Below are 22,821 nucleotides of genomic sequence, written 5' to 3' on the forward strand. Positions count from 1 at the left end.
ACGTGCAAAACTGAAAGTGCGAACCATTGCATTCAACCATGGCAATGTTACTGGGAATATGACCGAATACAAACAGTGTAGTTATTTATTTACCTGTTTGATTATTCCGTTAAGGTAATCAAACAGGTAAAACGTCAGTATAGAGACAAAGTGAAATCTCAATTCAACGGCTCAGACACGAAACGTATGTGGCAGGGTCTACAGACAATCACAGACTACAAAGGGAAAACGAGCCACGTCGTGGACACCGATGTCTTGCTTCCGGACAAGCTAAACACCTACTTCGCCTGCTTTGAGGACAACACAGTGACACCGATGCGGTCCGCTACCAAGGACTGTGGGCTCTCCTCCTCCGTGGCCAACGTGATTAAGACATTGAAATGTGTTAACCCTCGCAAGGTGGCATCCCTAGCCGTGTCCTCAGAGGATGCCCAGACCAGCTGGCTGGAGTGTTTACGGATATATTCACTCTCTCCTTATCCCAGTCTACTGTCCCCACATGTTTCTAGATGTTCACCATTGTTCCTCTACCCAAGAAAGCAAAGGTTACTGAACTAAATTACTATCGCCCCGTAGCACTCACTTCTGTCATCATAAAGTGCTTCGAGAGACTAGTCAAGGATCATATCACCTCTACCTTACCTGACACACTAGACCTACTTCAATTTGCTTACCGCCCCAATAGATCCACAGACGATGCAATCGCCATCGCACTGTACACTGTTCTATACCATCTGGACAAGAGGAATACCTATGTAAGAATGCTGTTCGTTGACTATAGCTCAGTATTCAACACCATAGTATCCTCCAAGCCCATCATTAAGCTTGAGGCCATGGGTCTGAACCCCACCCTGTTCAATTCGGTCCTGGACTTCCTGACGGGCTGCCCCCAGGTGGTGAAGGTAGGAAAAACACCTCCACTTTGCTGATACTCAACACTGGGGCCCCACAAGGATGCGTGCTCAGCACCCTCCTGTACTCCCTGTTCACCCATGACTGTGTGGCCTTGCACGCCTCCAACTCAATCATCAAGTTTGTAGACGACACAACAGTAGTAGCCCTGACTACCAACAATGACGAGATAGCCTACAGGGAGGAGGTGAGGGTCCTGGAAGTGTGGTGCCAGGAAAATAACCTCTTACCCAACCTCAACAAAACAACAGCAGGAGCATCCCCCTATCCATTTAGACGTACAGCGTTCAGCGTACATGTCATTGACAAACTGAATTGGTCCACCCACACAGACAGCATTGTGAAGAAGGCGCAGCAGCGCCTCTTCAACCTTAGGAGCCTGAAGAAATTTGACTTGGCACCTAAAACCCTCACAAACTTTTACAGATGCACAATTGAGAGCATTCTGTCGGGCTGTCTCACCGCCTGGTATGGCAACTGCACCGCCCGCAACAGCAGGGATCTCCAGAGGGTAGTGCGGTCTGCCCAACGCATCACCGGGGGCAAACTACCTGCCCTCCAGGACACCTACAGCACCCGATGTCACAGGAAGGCCGAAAAGATAATCAAGGACAACAAACACCCAAGCCACAGTTTGTTCACCCCGCTATCATCCAGAATCCGAGGTCAGTACAGGTGCACCAAAGCTGGGACCGAGAGACTAAATAACAACTTCTATCTCAACAGCTTCCATCAGACTATTAAATTCTGTTAAATAGCCATCACTAGCACATTAGAGGTTGCTGTTCTATACACACAGACTTGGAATCACTGGCCACTCTAATAATGGAACACTAGTCACTTTAATAAAGTTTACAAATGTTGTATTACTCATCTCATGTGTATATACTATATTCTATCATATTCTACTGTATCTAAGTCTATGCCGCTCTGATATTACTCGCCCAATATTTATATATTCTTAATTCCATTCCTTTACATTAGATTTGTGTGTATTGTTGTGAAATTGTTAGATATTACTGTCAGATATTACTGCACTGTTAAAGCTAGAAACACAAGCATTTCGCTACACCCGCCATAACATCTGCTAAACATGCCTATGTGTCAAATAAAATGTGATTTGATTTTTGGTAGCCATGCTAGTTAAGTGTGCCTTGAATGCTAAACAAATCACAGACAGTGTCAACAGCAAAGCACCCCCACACCATCACACCTCCTCCTCCGTCCTTCAAGGTGGGAACCACACATGCAGAGATCATCTGTTCACCTACTCTGTGTCTCACAAAGACACGGTGGTTGGAACCAAACATGTCAAATTTGGACTCATCAGACGAAAGGACAGATTTCCATCGTTCTAATGTCCATTTCTCGTGTTTCTTGGCCCAAGCAAGCCTCTTCTTCTTACCGGTGTCCTTTAGTAGTGGTGTCTTTGCAGTAATTCGACCATGAAGGCCTGATTCACGAAGTCTCCTCTGAACAGTTTATGTCAAGATGAGTCTGTTACTTGAACTCTGTGAAGCATTTATTTGGGCTGGTAACTCTAATGAACTTATCCTCTGCAGCAGAGGTAACTCTGGGTCTTCCTTTCCTATGGTTGTCCTCATGAGAGCCAGTTTCATCATAGCGCTTGATGGTTTTTGAGAATGTACTTGAAGAAACTTCAGGTTCTTGAAATTTTCCGGATTGACTGACTTTCATGTCTTAAAGTAATGATGGACTGTCATTTCTCGTCTCTTATTTGAGCTGTTCTTGCCATAATATGGACTTGGTCTTTTACCAAATATGGCCATATTCTGTATACCACCCCTACCTTGTCACAACACACCTGATTAGCTCAAACACATTAAGGACAGAAATTCCACAAATTAACTTTTAACAAGGCACACCTGTTAATTGAAATACATTCCAGGTGACTACCTCATGTAGCTGGTTAAGAGGATGCCAAGAGTGTGAGAAGCTGTCAAGGCAAAGGGTGGCTACTTTGAAGAATCTCAAATAAAATATATTTTGATTTGTTTAACACTTCTTTTGGTTACTACATGATTCCATATGTGTTATTTCATAGTTTTGACGTCTTCACTATTATTCTACAATGTAGAAAATAGTAAAAATAAATAAAAACCCTTGAATGAGTAGATCTGTCCAAATTTTTGACTGATACTGTATCTATAAGAAAAACTTCCTCAAATTGTACTACAAAGTTAACACTACTTCTACTCTGTATAATTACGTATTTACAATAACCCTTGTAGGAGTTATTATTAGTAATTGGTACTAGACACGTTGCAGTATGATGCATAGAAATCATTGTACAATTATAGGAAACGCTTGACTGGAGGCGAAATACTTAAAGAAAGGTTTATGAAAAAGTGAACCTGCTACTGAAAATGGAAAGGCAGGTGCTTGTGAGGCCAATATTGACATTTCACTGAACTGCAAAAAGTATTCTGTTCATCGACTGGCTGTAATCCCCTCTCGAACACACATGCATATGCACAAACGAACACACACACACATGTATGTGCAAACAGAGATGCATGTACGTGTGCACGCACACTCGCCACAAGGGCGGTATTTCCCCAGTTTCTTAGGTAGGTTACATAGACAGATGGGTTGTTTAGCAACAAAACTGATGCGTGCGCAACTTTAGGGCAAAACAACTGTCATCTCCAAAGGCTTATTGATTGAGAACTTTTGAACTATATTTTGTCTCCAAATGTTTATTGAAAACATAAATACATTTTCACAATAAGTACTTGTTGTCTTTCAAATACATTGTTACAGTTGTTGGTAAGCTAGCTAGTGAATTTTAGCCATATTAGTGTAGGCCTGGCATAAGTCAAAATACCTCAAAACAAGATATGGTATCAAGAACTAGCTGAAAACAAGCCAACTAAGATTCCAAACATGGCAGCTTATTGTACGTGTTAGCTATCTGACTAGCTAGCTATCTGACCATCCAGAATCATAAAACACACAGCCTTCTGCATCATCTTCGCGCACACATCATATTCGTGAAGTTGTCAGGCAGCCCGTCGCTGCAACCTGGATTCAGGGGTAGACCTAACATAGTAAATGTAAATTCGGGACACCCCAATTAGTATGATATGTTACATGTCTTGTGATATGTATTAATTTGTGGATGTCCATCATCCATTTCGTATGATATGTTACCCTAATCTCAACCCCTAACACCAACCCCTAGCCTTGCTAATGTTAGCCACCTAGCATTAGCCACCTAGCTTATGTTTTCCACAAACAATTACAATTCGTATGATATGTTACCAATTGCATTTCATACAATATGTACGGAAACTGCACAGGCTCTCCACAGGGTGGTGCGGAATGCACAACGCATCACCGGGGGCATACTACCTGCCCTCCAGGACACCTACAGCACCCGATGTCACAGGAAGGCAAAAAATATCATCAAGAACAATAACCACCCGAGCCACTACCTGTTCACCCCGCTTCCATCCAGAAAGCTAGGTCAGTACATGTGCATCAAAGCTGGGACAGAGAGATTGAAAAACAGCTTCTATCTCAAAGCCATCAGATTGTTAAACAGCCACCACGAGCACAGAGAGGCGGCTGCCTCCCTACAAACTTGATATCATTGGCCACTTTAAAACATGGAACACTAGTCACTTTAATAGTGCCACTTTAAGAATGTTTACATACCTCACATTACTCATCTCATATGTACATAATGTATACTATATCCTTCACTATCTATTCTTTACTATCTATTGCATCTTAGCCGCTCTGTTACTGCTCATCCATATGTTTTAAATGTATATATTCTTATTCCATTCCTTTACTAGATTGTGTGTATTAGGTTTTGTTGTGGAATTGTTTGATATTACCTGTTAGATACTGCTGCACTGTCGGATCTAGAAGAATAAGCATTTTGCCACACTCGCAATAACATCTGCTAACCATGTGTATGTGACCAATACACTATGATTTGATGTTAAGAATTTGCAAAACGTTTGTTGTGGTAAATGTTAGCTAGGTGGCTAGGCTAGCGGTTAAGGTTAGGGTTAAGAGTTAGGTTTAGGGTCAATGTTAGGGTTAGGGGAAGGGTTAGCTAACACGCTAAGTTTTTGCAAAGTAGCTAAAAGTAGTAAGTAGTTTCAAAGTTGCTAATTAGCTAAAATGCTATAGTTGTCTGTGATGAGATTCAAACCCAGAATCTCCAGGTTGCTAGACATTCACATTATACATCTATCCATCCTTCCATCCATCAACCCCAACCAACCGCTCTACTTTCTTTTTTGCCTTAAGTAGCCTTCTATCTTATGTAACCATACCAAACGTAACATAGCATACTAATTTGAGTGTCCTGGATTTAGCTTTACTATGTTACGTCTAGTCTATGAGACCAGGCTGGTCTATATGTAAGACAAAAAATGGACACCACTATCCATGTACCATTATCTTGTGATTTTTTTAACTGAGAAGAAAACGAACAAGGTCCCTACACCTGCAGATTTGTTAACAAGGCTTTACCTTGCTTATGATTTGTAATGTTTTTTTTGCCCCCAGTGCCATAGAATAATTCTCCTGTGCAATACACTTTTAGAAAACAAAGGAGAACCCTTTGAATAACCATTTTTGATTCCAGGTAGAATACTTTTGGTTCCAGGTAGAACCCTTTTGGGTTCCATGTAAAAAATAATTTACACAGGCGGTTCTACATGGAACCCAAAATAGTTTTAATTGGAAGCAAAAAAGGTTGTCCTACGGGAACAGCCTAATAACCCTTTTGTAACCCTTTTTTCTAAGAGTGCATCAATTACAGAGAACAATTTCCAACCCAGCACTCATTCCAAATGACAAGTCATCCTTACACCTCCCTCCTCAACAATAAGAGCTGAGGAAATGAGTATATTTTTCTCATTTGTGGTAATGAAGAGGAGCTATTCCAGTAGACTTCCAGTCATTGCACTAACGCTAGATTGCAATGGGTTGGGAAACTACCTTCAACTTCCTTCAAACTGCACGCAGAGACATAACAAGGGATTGATTGACAAAATCTCATACTGTCCCTTTAACATGGGAGAATCTCATGAAATAGTGTTTGACCCGTAGTTGGTTAGATCCATGAGGCTTATGAGGACGGTGGGTTCCGATGGCAGAGAGGATCTAGGAGGTTGACTGTGCTATTCAGTCACAGTATGCTGCTATCTCTTCACCTTGTTTATTTTTACTCTAGGTGCAGCAGGTGTTTGCACCTGATTTACCTGCACCTGCTGTTGGCAACCTCACTGTGATTTGGAGAACAGCTTGGCACAAGCAGATACCGACCGAGATGAGAAAAGAAAAAAGGTGCAATTTCTCCGTCCTCCTATGATGCTACCAGCTGCTGCCAAAACTAGATACCGGTAAACGATATTTTGAAAGTAATGCATTTCAATGTTCTGCCTCTGACACAATCATACAATCATTCAGTCTCAACTACCTAAAAAGTAATATTTGGATGTGTACATAAACTGATACTATGTACTAGGACATATTAATATTACTCCTAGTACTTCTTCCAGTCACGTACACATGTTGCTATGAATGTTGCTGGTGAAGCACCTTATCCAGGTGCAAGTGAACTGGCTTATAGTGTACCCAGTGGACATAATGTGATGTGTGGACAAACACTCCCTACCTACATTATGCAGTTATTTATAACTCTTGCTGCAACCTCGCCTGACCCACACCCCCAGCCAGTGCTCAGTTAACAAGACATTGCTTTCCCACCAAACAAAAAAATGATGTTCTGCCCTCTGGATCCTGAGATAACACACTGTCTGCTCGTCACATCTTGTCCAAAATACCCTGAAAAGCTTCATTTGGCTTTTTTCTTCCGAATTCATCCATCTCTTTTGGAGCCTAAGCCAAATTCCCCAGGCAATTTTCAGCAGCCGAGCCAAAGCGTCCATATGGTACGCAAAAAGTCTCAAGCACGTGCAGTTTTCCGAAGCGTCCAAATGCCTAGAACCATGGCTCTATCCGACAGAGGCAGTGAATGAATAAAGACGACACCGTTGGAGTGCAATTTAATCTGGGCAGCCACAAGGAGCAGGCTCCAAAGGCATCATAGTGGTCATTGGGCCCTCAGGCACAAAGGCTGAAAGATCACAGGGAACAGGAAAGAGTCTTGTCCTAGGAATCAGAGAGCTATCTTTTTTTCTCCATCTCCATTCATTGCGGGTTCTAAAGAACAGTGGGAGAAAGGATGAGCATCGGACAGGGGGGTTCCACTTCCTCTAATGGACCAGTCAGCCACAATGCCGTGCTAATATTGGCCTATGAATGCGAGCATATTGGAAATTTTATCAAAGCCTATTTGTTGACAGGGCAATTTACAGAATTTTTCCGACAAAACATAGGTACAGCAGATCCCTTATTTTATGGGACACTTTTAAATGTGCCTTTCGAGGCCATTCAATTCAGTACTCAGCTCTAAAACAAAAGCATTTTTTGTCAAAAGAGTCCATATTAACGAAGGAAATAGAAGGTCTAATAGAACAGATAGATAAAAACGGTACCATAGAGGCTCAGAATAAGTTAGAGGAAAAACTAAAAGAAATGCAGGAACTTATTCAAGAAAGAAAGTATTATAAAAAATAAAACAAACTTGATGGAATATGGGGAACAATGCACCAAATAATATTTTCATCTTCAACATATAAATGCTACCAAAAATAATTTACTGAAACTTGTCACCCATGAATCATCAAATTAGATATTGAAAGAGGAAGCAATTTGTTTTCGTTTCAGTCTCCTCCATCTCCTCTAACTGAAGCTAATTGTATGGATTTTTGTTCTATTTATAATGTCAAATTAACAGCTGTACAGAAAGACTCATGTGAAGGCAGAGGAGGAACTTCTTGATACTATTAAAGCCTTTAAGACCGGGAAAACTCCAGGGCTGGATGGCATACCAGTTGAGGTATACCAAACTTTGATATACTCAGAGGACCATTACTAGCATGTTTAACCTCTCTGATGTAAATGGTAGATTATCAGACACTCAACAAGGTCTGATTTCATTATTACTGAAGCAGGATACAAGTGGTAAATATAAAGATCCGGTCCATTTACAAAATTGGAGGCCCATTACGCTTCAGTGTTGTGATGCAAAAATTCTAGCAAAATGTATAGCGCATAGAATTGAAAAGGTATTGTCAGATAATATTCATTCTAATCTGACAGGTTTGTTTTTACATGGATGATTCATTTGAGATAATATAAGACAAGTACTGGAAACAATAGAACACTATGTAAAATCTGGGAAACCAGACCTGCTATTCATAACTGATTTTGAAAAAGCTTTCGATAAAGTACGACTTGAGTTTATACATCAATGCCTGGAATATTTCAATTTTGCAGAATCTCTTATAAAATGGGTTGAAGTCATGTATAGTAACCCTAGGTGTAAAATATTAAATAATGGCTACTTCCCAGAAAGTTTTAAACTGTGAAGAGGAGTAAAACAAGGTGGTCCACTATTGGCATTTCTATTTATTATGGCCATTGAAATGTTAGCTATTAAAATCAGATCCAACAATAATATCAAGGGGTTAGAAACACAGGGCTTAAAAACAAAGGTGTCCTTTTACGCTGAAATCTACTATTTGGATCCCTCCACAGCCTCATAGAGGATCTAGATACTTTTTCTAACCTCTCTGGATTACAACCAAATTATGATAAGTATACTATATTATTTATTGGATCACAAAAAAATGCTACTTCTACATTGCTGTGAAGTTTACCAGTAAAATGGTCTGAGGTGGACATGTTCTGTATACATATTCCCAAAATAAATAAATGATCTCATTCCAATACATTTTTAAAGAAAGTTAGCAAAAATAGACAAGATCTTACTACCAATACCTGTCTATTTGTGGAAAAATCACCCTGACTCTTTAGTCATATCCCAGTTTACCTATTTCCATATAGTCTTGCCTACACCTAGCAAACAGTTATTTAAATTCTATGATTAAAAAAATATTACATTTTATTTGGAATGATATAATGAATATGAATTCAGAGGGCAGAAATGATTGAATATTAAAGCATTAGACCTCTCACTAAAGGCTTCAGTCATACAAAAGCTACACTTAAATTTGAACTGGTTCTCTAGCCAATTAATAAGAATGTCTCACCCCATGTTCAAGAATGGCCTTTTTCCCTTTATTCAGATTACAACCTCGCACTTTCAGTTGTTTGAAAAGGAAATAATTGCTATTTTTTTTAAAAGCCATAGAAAGTTGGTTGCAATTTCAATTTAATCCACCAGAAGAAAAAAAAACAGAACAAATAATTCAACAAAATATTGTGGTTAAACTCAAATAGATTTTAACATTTTTTTAAAGTTATGTCACACATGCAGCTAACAAAACTAAATGTCTGCTCTACCCAAAGAGTACGGACCAAAAAAAGGACAACTGTGACATATAGTTTGCAAAATAGTTGCGAAGACATTTTCGACGTACTGATTTCATGACACATGGTTTATGAACTGACCTGCAAAACGATGCCAGATTAAAATTATTATGCAAAATTCTCCAACCAATAGAATGTTATATACATGGGGGAATACAACCTTCCCAGCTCTGCAGATTTTGCTGAGAGACAGAATCAATAGATCATTTATTTTGGTACCGTCCATATGTAGCTTGTTTTTGGTCACAGGTCAAATCAAATCAAATCAAATCAAATTGTATTTGTCACATACACATGGTTAGCAGATGTTAATGCGAGTGTAGCGAAATGCTTGTGCTTCTAGTTCCGACAATGCAGTAATAACCAACAAGTAATCTAACTAACAATTCCTAAACTACTGTCTTATACACAGTGTAAGGGGATAAAGAATATGTACATAAGGATATATGAATGAGTGATGGTACAGAGCAGCATAGGCAAGATACAGTAGATGGTATCGAGTACAGTATATACATATGAGATGAGTATGTAAACAAAGTGGCATAGTTAAAGTGGCTAGTGATACATGTATTACATAAGGATGCAGTCGATGATATAGAGTACAGAATATACGTATGCATATGAGATGAATAATGTAGGGTAAGTAACATTATATAACGTAGCATTGTTTAAAGTGGCTAGTGATATATTTACATCATTTCCCATCAATTCCCATTATTAAAGTGGCTGGAGTTGAGTCAGTGTCAGTGTGTTGGCAGCAGCCACTCAATGTTAGTGGTGGCTGTTTAACAGTCTGATGGCCTTGAGATAGAAGCTGTTTTTCAGTCTCTCGGTCCCAGCTTTGATGCACCTGTACTGACCTCGCCTTCTGGATGATAGCGGGGTGAACAGGCAGTGGCTCGGGTGGTTGATGTCCTTGATGATCTTTATGGCCTTCCTGTAACATCGGGTGGTGTAGGTGTCCTGGAGGGCAGGTAGTTTGCCCCGGTGATGCGTTGTGCAGACCTCACTACCCTCTGGAGAGCCTTACGGTTGAGGGCGGAGCAGTTGCCGTACCAGGCGGTGATACAGCCCGCCAGGATGCTCTCGATTGTGCATCTGTAGAAGTTTGTGAGTGCTTTTGGTGACAAGCCGAATTTCTTCAGCCTCCTGAGGTTGAAGAGGCGCTGCTGCGCCTTCTTCACGATGCTGTCTGTGTGAGTGGACCAATTCAGTTTGTCTGTGATGTGTATGCCGAGGAACTTAAAACTTGCTACTCTCTCCACTACTGTTCCATCGATGTGGATAGGGGGTGTTCCCTCTGCTGTTTCCTGAAGTCCACAATCATCTCCTTAGTTTTGTTGACGTTGAGTGTGAGGTTATTTTCCTGACACCACACTCCGAGGGCCCTCACCTCCTCCCTGTAGGCTGTCTCGTCGTTGTTGGTAATCAAGCCTACCACTGTTGTGTCGTCCGCAAACTTGATGATTGAGTTGGAGGCGTGCATGGCCACGCAGTCGTGGGTGAACAGGGAGTACAGGAGAGGGCTCAGAACGCACCCTTGTGGGGCCCCAGTGTTGAGGATCAGCGGGGAGGAGATGTTGTTACCTACCCTCACCACCTGGGGGCGGCCCGTCAGGAAGTCCAGTACCCAGTTGCACAGGGCGGGGTCGAGACCCAGGGTCTCGAGCTTGATGACGAGCTTGGAGGGTACTATGGTGTTGAATGCCGAGCTGTAGTCGATGAACAGCATTCTCACATAGGTATTCCTCTTGTCCAGATGGGTTAGGGCAGTGTGCAGTGTGGTTGAGATTGCATCGTCTGTGGACCTATTTGGGTGGTAAGCAAATTGGAGTGGGTCTAGGGTGTCAGGTAGGGTGGAGGTGATATGGTCCTTGACTAGTCTCTCAAAGCACTTCATGATGACGGAAGTGAGTGCTACGGGGCGGTAGTCGTTTAGCTCAGTTACCTTAGCTTTCTTGGGAACAGGAACAATGGTGGCCCTCTTGAAGCATGTGGGAACAGCAGACTGGTATAGGGATTGATTGAATATGTCCATAAACACACCAGCCAGCTGGTCTGCGCATGCTCCGAGGGAGCGGCTGGGGATGCCGTCTGGGCCTGCAGCCTTGTGAGGGTTAACACGTTTAAATGTTTTACTCACCTCGGCTGCAGTGAAGGAGAGACCGCATGTTTCCGTTGTAGGCCGTGTCAGTGGCATTGTATTGTCCTCAAAGCGGGCAAAAAAGTTATTTAGTCTGCCTGGGAGCAAGACATCCTGGCCCGTGACTGGGCTGGATTTCTTCCTGTAGTCCGTGATTGACTGTAGACCCTGCCACATGCCTCTTGTGTCTGAGCCGTTGAATTGAGATTCTACTTTGTCTCTGTACTGACGCTTAGCTTGTTTGATAGCCTTACGGAGGGAATAGCTGCACTGTTTGTATTCAGTCATGTTACCAGACACCTTGCCCTGATTAAAAGCAGTGGTTTGCGCTTTCAGTTTCACGCGAATGCTGCCATCAATCCACGGTTTCTGGTTAGGGAATGTTTTAATCGTTGCTATGGGAACAACATCTTCAACGCACGTTCTAATGAACTCGCACACCGAATCAGCGTATTCGTCAATGTTGTTATCTGACGCAATACGAAACATGTCCCAGTCCACGTGATGGAAGCAGTCTTGGAGTGTGGAGTCAGCTTGGTCGGACCAGCGTTGGACAGACCTCAGCGTGGGAGCTTCTTGTTTTAGTTTTTGTCTGTAGGCAGGTATCAGCAAAATTGAGTCGTGGTCAGCTTTTCCGAAAGGGGGGCGGGGCAGGGCCTTATATGCGTCACGGAAGTTAGAGTAACAGTGATCCAAGGTTTTTCCACCCCTGGTTGCGCAATCGATATGCTGATAAAATTTAGGGAGTCTTGTTTTCAGATTAGCCTTGTTAAAATCCCCAGCAACAATGAATGCAGCCTCCGGATAAATGGTTTCCAGTTTGCAAAGAGTTAAATAAAGTTTGTTCAGAGCCATCGATGTGTCTGCTTGGGGGGGGGATATATACGGCTGTGATTATAATCAAAGAGAATTCTCTTGGTAGATAATGCGGTCTACATTTGATTGTGAGGAATTCTAAATCAGGTGAACAGAAGGATTTGAGTTCCTGTATGTTTCCTTCATCGCACCAGGTCCAGGAATGGCTGAAGAATTGCAACGTTTACCTGGAGCTGACTCTGCAGATAGCACTACTGGGTGATCTTAAAAGTCATAGTCAATCGATCAATAATATAACAATACTTTTAGCAAAAATGTTTATTTTTAATTTTACAATCTGTAAATATTATGAGAATAGAAAGGTTCAGAATTTTTGTAAAACATAGCACAGTGAAAAATATATAGCAAATAGAAATCCAATATGGATGGTGTTAAGAGCTAGTTGGGGGGGTGAATGGAGCTGAAGGTTGGGACTAATAACAACTAATAACAACAAGATAACTAATGTAAAACATACTGTGTCCGTTAAACCTATATACACTGTAGGTTCAAGACTTTTGTGAAATAAATAGATGGGAGAGGTTGAGGTTAGAGGAAGGACAGGAGTGAAAACAAACTAAATATAATTATTTTAAAATAGACTGTGCCCATAAAATGTATATAGTATGTATAAACTGGAAGTAGAAGCCTAAGAGTTGTTCACTTTACTCCAATTAGGGGATGGGTGGTAGGGTTCGAAAGTTTAAAAAAGAACACTTTTTTTAAAGATGTGTGTACATATTTACATATACCTTAGCCAAATACATTTAAACTCAGTTTATCACAATTCCTGACATTTAATCCTAGTAAAAATTCCCTGTCTTAGGTCAGTTACAAGTCCAACGCTCTAACCACTAGGCTACCTGCCGGCCCATACGTGTGTGTACGTATGTATATGTATTGGCATATATTTTTTTGCAAATATATATATATATATATATTATATTTGCAAAACAATATATGGGGGATTGGATGGAAGATACAATCTGTCTGCAATATTAAAACGTATCTACCCCCTAAAAAATATAATAATAATATTAGCACCACGTACTTTGAAGTCTCTTCCACATGTTTCAAAGTCAATATGCTAATACGTGCAGTGATTTGCAGAAATGCTGAGACCTAATGCTAAATGGAGCAGAATAGTCATCAAAAAGAAAGGAGGACCAAGGCACTCTTCATATAATTAATTAAAATGCCTTTATTTGTATAGCATATTCTATGGAAACCGAGTTTAAAAACTCCAACGTGTTTCAGCTGCATGACCTTCGTCAGAGAGTACAAAGATATGATAATACAATGTCTTCTTTTGAACAGCTTTTTTCAATCAACCCTGATTTGAAGGAGTGGTTAAAGAATGCATTGGACAACACCTAGCAAGCAATAATATACACATTAAAAAGTGAAATACTGTAGATATGTTATCAAAAATTCCACTCAAGGCTAGAAGCATCAGAACCCCTAGAAAGGTAGTTCTAACTTTGAATATGCCTGGGCCAAGTGCTACGAATAGGAGAGCCATCTATTTTATAGTACACTAGATCACAGCAGACATGGACCACAACAGTCTAAACATAGCTGAGGGCAATAGAGCAAAATGTCCACTAGATGACAGCAAATGGACCTCTCAAGACTCTACAGGACAGGTGAGAAATCCATATCTTCATTTAAAACAGGGTACTTAGTGGCATGTAGTTTGTAAATCCAAAAACCTTCCCTTTGGTTTAGCTGTTTAAGATGACCCCTTTTTCTAATTGAGGCCAGAACATGATCAATACCCATAGCTTGAAGGGAGGCAGGGTTGCCATGGTGTAAGGACTTGTAGTGCCTTGACATGGGGTAGTCTTCATTGCCTAGCCGTATGGCGTACTTGTGGTCCACTAAGTGGTCTTGAAGGCGCCTCTTTGTCCGTCCAATGTAGAACACCTTGCACTGTGGACGTTCAAATTGGAGATGACATGAGTGGTTTTGGGGGCAGAATAGTTGTTCAGAATTGTCTTCAAAATCCTAAAGCTTATACTAACTAGAAAGACCAAGAGCAACAAAAAAAGTATGTTCTCCAATGGTCAAATGGTTTCCATTAGAGAACTATGTAGCCGGCTTTCAGTTTGGCTCAGCAGCAGACTGCTATCTGGACAGCTTGACTGCTACGGGACATCCCACTGTCCTCCAGAGTGGGAGCACAGTGAGGTGCCAATAGCATCTGCTGAGATGGTGGCCTTCCAGAAACAGCTAGTAAGGAAGCCCCAGTATGCCTCTAGCTAAGTGGAATAATATGCTAGTAAGCTGTGAAGATCAGAGAGGACAGAAAATGATCATTTTGACAGCCATACTCTCTGAGATCAGGGACTTCAAATTGCAACAAACACAAAACCTACTGTAATGTTGCAATAACGTTATGCCAGGGTAAATTATATGGTTTTACAGCGCTGTAGCAACGTTGTATTTGACATGTGCAATGGCTAGCTAAAAATCCCTAGGATTTGCCTACATGTTCCATTGATGCATGGGGACTCCACTGCTCAGTAAGGTTACTTGTCAATACTCTGTTGCCAATCAGGTAAATGTGAACAGTGAGTAAACGGCTGAGGCTCATTGGACACACAAAAACACGACTTCCCCTACATAGAGAGAGAAAGCAATTAATAATAACCATTTCATTAATAATAACCATCTCAGTGGTTTTATTAATGATAATCAAATCACCATCTGTTGTTGCATGACAGATCGCCTACAGGGATTTTAATCCTGTAATGTCTTTAGATTTATCCCCATGTAATCTTTTGCAGAGAGCTAAAGCTGTAATACAGTAGAGAAGGCCTAATGAGAGATGTGTTTGGGCTGGCTAGTTAAGGGTAAAGATACATGCTGTAAACAATATCGGGCGTAATAAAGGATAAACAATTCAGCTATGGCCATGTCTCTGCATGTTTCGCTGAACTAAGAGTAATGGTGAGATTATCTTAAATTTGATCTTCTCAATACTATGGATACTTTCACTTTTCATTAATTTGATAAAGATGGGTGTATTGCTCAATCTTCTCAATAATTTCTGGGTTACGGTCTAAAGAAAAGAGGGTTGATGTGAGGGTGTTTAAAGTGCAGTGCCGCTATGACAGAAAAGCGAGAGCACTCAAGAGAACGGCGTTCAGTGCTTTCTGTGACATTAAAGTCGCCAAGGGCGTTCCGTCTGCTTTGATGACCGGCGACAGAACTCTATAAAATGACCCCGGTTGCGTTGCTTCATGGAGGCAGCAGAGGCGGAGTCCGGCCAGCGGCTAGCTGGTCACATTAGTCTCTGCTTGTCCTGTCAGGTTAATACATTTCCATCACATTGGAGACGTTTTCCCAGAGAAAATCGGACATTGTGATCATTCTTTGACATAATGCATAAGGTGTTGTGCTCTTCTAAAAGATATGATATATTTGGTTATATGTGGGCAAGGATGTGACTTGGGCTGGCTAAACAAATGACTTTTGGTCAGAGGAGCTTTGATTGAATACAACACATGAAGAAGTGACCATGTATATTATGCCTGGCATAGTGTACAGTCATCATGGCAGTGCCAAGATATTACCACTGCATACTGTATATAACTATATTAAATGGTTGTCCTTGTCCCCTCTCTACACGTAGAAAAAAAAGGTGCTATCTAGAACCTAAAAGGGTTCTTCGGCTGTCCCCATAGGATAACCTTTGAAGAACCATTTTTGGTTCCAGACAGTACCTTTTACACAGAGGGTTCTACATGGAACCCAAAAACGGTTCTGACTGGATCCAAAAACGGGTTCTCCTATGGGGACAGCCGAAGAAGCCTTTTGGAACCCTTTTTTCCCAAGAGTGTACTCTACCTCATCCATTCTCTGACACTCATTTTCTAGTCTACAGTATAGTCAGTATGTTTAATATTGTAACTTCATAGGACATTTGTATCTTGAATAGAGTAATAAACGTGTAGGTAGTATATTGGTCATGATCCTTCTTGTTCTTTTCTTTGTATTACTACAGTAGTGTGCATAATGAATGGATTTGCAATCACATTAACAGAGTAGAGAATCTATGTTTTCATGGGGTCTTTTCAACTCAAAGCTTCTCTGAATGTCTATTCAAACTGATGTAATCGAGACACCGCATTGTGAAACTAGATGGACTAATGTATCCAACCGTGCAATCACGGCTTGAATATTGGCCTGTCAATATTCAAGGAAAGTTGTTCCTAGTACCTGCAATAATGTGCACAAATGAAAACAAATCTTATTTTAACGGACTCCAAATGTCAAGCAAAGAGAGGTTAATCCCTTCATTATATGTTATCCTCTAACACTGAGTTCAGTTGCTTACTGGGAATAAAGTCAATCCAAGTACATGAGATGAAAACTATTTATTTAGAAGGTGCTAATTATATGGTCAAAAGGGAAGGACACTTTTCCTTGCTGGGTTCTTACCAGCTTGAGCAGAATGTGAGTGTGAGCTCCCTTACAAAGAAAAACATGAAGAAATCCTGGTGTACCAGTCAAAATTTTGGACACACCTACTTACTCTGGGGCGGCAGGTAGCCTAGTGGTGAGAGAGTTGGGCCAGTAATTAAAAGGTTGCTAGATCGAATCCCTGAGCTGATTAGATAAAAATCTGTCATTCTGCCCTTGATCAAGGCAGTTAACCTAATGTTCCTAGGCCGTCATTGTAAATAAGAATTTGTTCTTAACTGACTTGCCTGGTTAAATACAAATCCATTTTTTTTTTACTGTTTTCTACATTGTGAAATGATAGTGAAGACATCAAAACTATGAAATAACACATATGGAGTCATCTAGTAACCAAAAAAGTATTAAACATATTTTATATTTGAGATTCTTCAAAGTAGCCACCCTTTGCCTTCATGACAGCTTTGCACACTCTTGGCATTCCCTCAACCAGCTTCATCTGGAATGCTTTTCCAACTGTCTTGAAGGAGTTCCCACATATGCTGAGCACTTGTTGGCTGCTTTTCCTTCACTCTGCGGTCCAACTCATCCCAAACCATCTCAATTGGGATGAGGTCGGGGGATTGTGGAGGCCAGGTCATCTGATGCAGCCCAAACTATGAAAAACACCCCCAGACCATTATTTCTCCTCAACCAAACTTTACAGTTGGCACTATGCATTTGGGCAGGTAGAGTTCTCCTGGCATCTGACAAATCCAGATTTGTCCGTTGGACTGCCAGATGGGGAAGCATGATTCATCACTCCAGAGAACGTGTTTCCACTGCTCAAGATTCCAATGGCAGCGAGCTTTACACCACTCCAGCCGACGCTTGGCATTGTGCATGGTAATCTTAGGCTTGTGTGCGGCTGCTCGGCCATGGAAACCCATTTCATGAAGCTCCCGAGAAAACAGTTATTGTGATGACGTTGCTTCCAGAGGCCATTTGGAACTTGGTAGTGAGTGTTGCAACCCAGGACAGACGATTTTGTTATTTTGTTATTGGTATGCGCTTCAATGGTCCCGTTCTATGAGCTTGTGTGGCCTACCACTTCGCGGCTGAGCCGTTGTTGCTCCTAGACATTTCCACTTCGCAATAACAGCACTTAGAGTTGACTGGGGCACCTCTAGCAGAGCAGAAATTTGAAGAACTGACTTGTTGTAAAGGTTGCATCCTATGACAGTATCACATTGAAAGTCACTGAGCTCTTCAGTAAGACCATTCTACTGCCAATGTTTGTCTATGGAGATTTCATGGCTGTGTGCTCGATTTTATGCACCTGTCAGCAACAGGTGTGGCTGAAATAGGAAAATCTACTAATTTGAAGGGGTGTTTAAGACATACATCTTTCACAACGTCCAGCTACATCTTGTCCCCCATCCAGGGACAGACCCTGCTTAGCTTCAGAGGCAAACCAGCAGTGCTATGCCGTGTGCTATGTTGCTGGAATGAACGTGCCAAAACTTGCAAATGGAAAAAAGGCAGCGAAAGCTAAGGACAGTGTAACATAACCAAAGACAGGGAATATTGCAGGGAAAAGGGAGGCGTTTTATTTCACCCAAACAATGGTACAACCTAATTAACATAATAAAAAACATCCCCATCAAAATCTGTCTGTTTAAACTAGAGATATGTTTTTTTTGCATGGGCTGCATCTCAATCCACAGCATCTGCCGATATCACCCTTCCGCATCTGTGGTGAAAGGTGGCAGAGCTAGAGCTGTGTTTGTCAGACCATGAGACATCCCGAAAATCAGTCTTGTCGCATAAAAGTCTGTAGCATCCAAACGGTTTCGCCTACAAAGCACCCGACTGAAAGCTGAGACTCTCAGGAACATTATGGTTTTCTCCGTTTTGCTCTCGGATGCCCAGAAATCTCACAAGACTCCTCTTCTGCCAACTTATTTCTGTAGATTCCAAACAGTTTAGGCTACAAACTTATATGAATGGAAGTATATATGGAGATCGTTTAGTGCCTAAAATAAGCGGATAAATACATGTAAAAAATACACTACTTTCTCTCTCTCTCTCTCTTACACACACTCATCCCGATGGGTGTACCTAAGGGCCAGAACTGTACAGATAGCATGTCTCTACACACTGTTCTAACTACACCCTGTGGCCTGCCTCTTGTCCCCTGTGGCATATGCTGATAAATTGAGAGGATGTTCAAAGTGTGAGCTCACACACCTCCATGTGAGCAGGTTTATCTGCCACACACACATCCATACATGTTCATATAGACACACACTCATTCTACTGCACCAATCTACTGTACCGTATAGGGACAGATTAGTATGTGTTTGCACCACTATAAAGTTTGCTCAAATCTACTTTGAATAACTGTAGAAAGACATTAACTTATTCACAGTTTCCCTCTCCGTGTTGTGGGCAACAATTTTAACATGAGGCACAAATCTCAAATTCAGAATGAGTGCATTATTAGTAAAAACAAAAAGTAGCTGTTGAAGAATTAAAGGACTGGAATCAAGATGGCCCAGGGTTGTTGTTGAACATCTTTCATTATTAATTCATCATTGTATTGATTGCGTATTGATCTGGATAGGGGACTGAGAAGTGCTGTCTGACGCAGTATATTAGCAAACATTTCCCCCTTTGTATCTGTGTATGGGGGAGGTAAGGGACAGAAAGGTTTTAAGAGAATATATACATATATATTTACTTTTAATCTAGTCTGAGAGGAGGTAATTGGACATCACACAATTCAAAGAGAACGTGGAGGGAAAGGGGTCACAAAACAAAATGTTAACTAAGTAAAAACCTGATGAACCACATATCATCTTATAACCAGATAGGCCTATCATCTGCGTTAAGCAAAAGGTAACACAGCAGTCTTAATGGCTGAGCATATGACAGCATCCCAACATGTTCTCATGTAGTTTGAAGGTGTGGGTAAGAAAAGACCAGACTGATACAATCTGTTATTTAATAACTAATCATTGAGGTGAAACACAAATGTTTTATGTACAGATACGGATTCGCAACAATGATTTTCAGAAGAGAATGTATAATGCTGACCGGTGAGACATTTCCGAAGTACCTGTGGGATCAATTGGATTGAAAAGATGCACCATTGATTGCTGTTGTTGTGGCCACTCCCCAAGGACCCGAGACAATACATAACATCCCCTATTTAACCAGTATGATGTTGTTAGGGAGTTTACACGGTTGATGGGGTAAAAATGCATTGTAACATTCTTGTTGTACGTTGTTGTTACATTGAAGTAACATTGGTATCACAAATGGACATGATGCTGCATCTGCAATGAGGAAAGGGAAACTGAAGAGAAAATGAATTTGATTCCAAAGCTTAATGTAACCTAGCTATAGTAAGCCTTATACAATGTTCAGCACGATATGTCTAATTTGCAATCCATGCCTTTCCGTGAGCAACCCTGGTGTGTGTCAATTAAAGATCAATTGAACGCAGTGCACACAACTATCTATCTGAATAAAAAATGTATCACGAAGATGTCGGTCTAAATTCTATTGAGCCTCACATAGGCTAGGCTACCTATTCCACTGTTGTCGTAAACATGGCAATACCACACTTACAGGAGCCCTATTAGACAGTAGTGGTGGTAAACATATTGGAGCATGAATAATAGATAAAACACTCATATTCAAGAATATATATTTCAACATTCCTCGTTACAGCTGAGACGCAAACTGGCCACCCTGGAGCTTGCGTGTGACTGTCTCGCATTTCAATTGGATGCAGTTTTACTCGAAATACCAGGATATTATGTTTATTATGCACATTTGAGTGATATGAAAATAGAAGGATTCCTTTTCGGATAAGGGAAAAGCACGCACACAACACTGTATGAGTCGTAAAGGAGATGTACGAGTTTGAAAAATTAATTAGCCAGAGGTTTCCATCGTTGCAACGGAATAACATCGGGAGATATTTTTAGCATCATCCTCTGCACCTGCAGTGACGCTTTCCCAACGCGCGTTGTTAGACGAGAGAAGGAGCGACACCCGTTGGAAACAACGGCGGCGGTAGATAACTTGAAATGAATAATTAGCTTTCACGCCAAAGTACGGAGTACCAGTAGACCTACCACACAAACTGAACTGTATTATATTGCGTTGGGCATTGGTGTGTTTTAAGAAAGGTGACTTAAGCAAAACAAGTATAGGCTACACAAAGACACCAGCATGCGGCTGCCTCACTACTTTACTCATATGCCAAAAGTAACGTTACCTTACAGCAGCAGCATAGGCCTACTATTCTGGTATCTCCTGGGTGCAATGCTTATGAATAATGACTGAAACAACAGTAGTAGTTCAACCATACCTGAACTCTGGAGCCAGGTTGGGTTTGAGGCCATAGAAACCAGCTGATAGGGTCAAAAGCCACTGCGGGATGAAATTCCCGTGTTCACACTCCAGGTATGGTGCTGACCATTTGATATGGGATTTGTCAGGTATGAAACTCTCGCCTCTTTTCAGAGAAGCGTCAACTGATGTAATGTCTTGGCTCAACACCCTTTTGTGGAAGTGAGGCTTCTTCTTGTCTTTGATGTCGTGGTACCACTCTGTCTCGGCCGTTCTGTTTTTGAGGTGATGGTGGGCCGTGCTGGAGAGATCCTGGAGAACTATCTCGCCCCCTGCTCTCGTAGCTTGGAGAAAGACAGAGGGCCCCTGGGCAGACGACTCAGTGTTGAATATGACCACGGCCCTGTGGATCTTGGAGTCCCCCTCCAATATACTCCTGACCAGCGCGTGGTACCACTCAATGTCTCTTCGGAGACTCTGCTCCCTTGACCTGTTGGCTTGCAGTATCATGTTTAGGAAGTTAGTAGCGTGCATCACAGTGTCTAGCACGCTGTGCATGGTATAATGCGGGGCCGTATGAGACCTTCCTCGCAGAGCACTGAGCTCGTATCTCCGTGAGCAGTTGGCATGTTTTAAGGTAGTAGAATCCCCTGTGTGTAAAAACGCCGTAACGACCCGAGGAAGATGCTCCTCAATAGTCTGCGGCAAGACAGAGCGCTCTGTCGCGCCTTTTGGCAGATGAGACGCACGAAGATGTGCTTGTTGGTACTTGATATGAGTGTTGTAGATCGGCTGCTGTGCTCTGATATCTCGCTCGTGCTCTGGCCACTCCACATGTCTATAATTTGATCCAATAACAAATCCCACTTGCAACAGTATTGATAAACGGAAAACAGCCATATCCCCAATCATTTTACAGATGTTTGGCGACTGGGTTGATGCTCAGCAAATGATTGCGTTGGGCACCATCGAGCGAGCCAATTTCTCAATTACAATTTTTTTTCACCTGTAGATATTCACGCGAGTTCCACACTTAGCTCCTGAAAATAAGATAACTATTTTGAAATCTCTAATCAAATCCCTTATTTTTTCTCCAAACATATGTCACGTTTGGCTTGTTATTGTGTCTCCCGCTTGCAGCTGTTTTATCCTCTCTGATTCCGTTTGGTAAACCAATCTAAATAACATCCAACACGGGCTTGGGTGTTGCTTGGCGTCCTCCTTAGACTGTGATGTTTGTACACAGCCTGAATTGAAACGGGGAAAAAATCCTCAGATTTTTGGAAGCAGCGAGTCAGTACTTCACACTTGGGTGACAAACACACTCCGCCCTCTTCCGTCCACAACAAGCAGTAACTAAACCGTGGGGACATCGGGAACCATTCGTTCTTAAAGCCCGTCTCCTTCATTATCTTATAGGATTTCTAAAGTGCCCTTGATTCGCGTATGGCCGTTTCCTCTGTCAATCATTGCAATGGGAGCGCGGGTTAGGTGGAGCGGCGAAGGAGCTGTCCAGTGCTGAAAGCTGCGCTCGAGAAAAACAGGCAAGGAAAGGAGTCGCTCGCTCAGCAACCTGTGATCTCTCCCAGATGATGATTTTTAGAGGGAGACTTTCGGTTATTCTAATCTTTAATAACGTTCTAAAGATAGGTTTACATTATTTGGGGATTTTATTGATAAAGGTATTTTGTCGTAAA

General features: G+C 41.6%; 1 protein-coding gene across 1 annotated transcript in view; it reads right to left on the minus strand.

Annotated features, from left to right (window-relative positions):
- gpr158a (G protein-coupled receptor 158a) overlaps nucleotides 1–22,447 on the minus strand; it is a 103,288-nt gene extending 80,841 nt beyond the window's left edge. The window contains exon 1 of the mRNA XM_064941653.1: nucleotides 21,144–22,447. Coding sequence (XP_064797725.1) covers nucleotides 21,144–22,036 — 893 coding nt within the window. The 5' untranslated portion in view covers nucleotides 22,037–22,447. The remainder of the gene's footprint in view (nucleotides 1–21,143) is intronic.
- Between the last annotated feature and the right edge of the window lie 374 nt (nucleotides 22,448–22,821).

The sequence above is a fragment of the Oncorhynchus masou genome, chromosome 28 (assembly GCF_036934945.1).
Source record: "Oncorhynchus masou masou isolate Uvic2021 chromosome 28, UVic_Omas_1.1, whole genome shotgun sequence".
In the NCBI taxonomy this organism is placed as follows: Eukaryota; Metazoa; Chordata; class Actinopteri; order Salmoniformes; family Salmonidae; genus Oncorhynchus; species Oncorhynchus masou.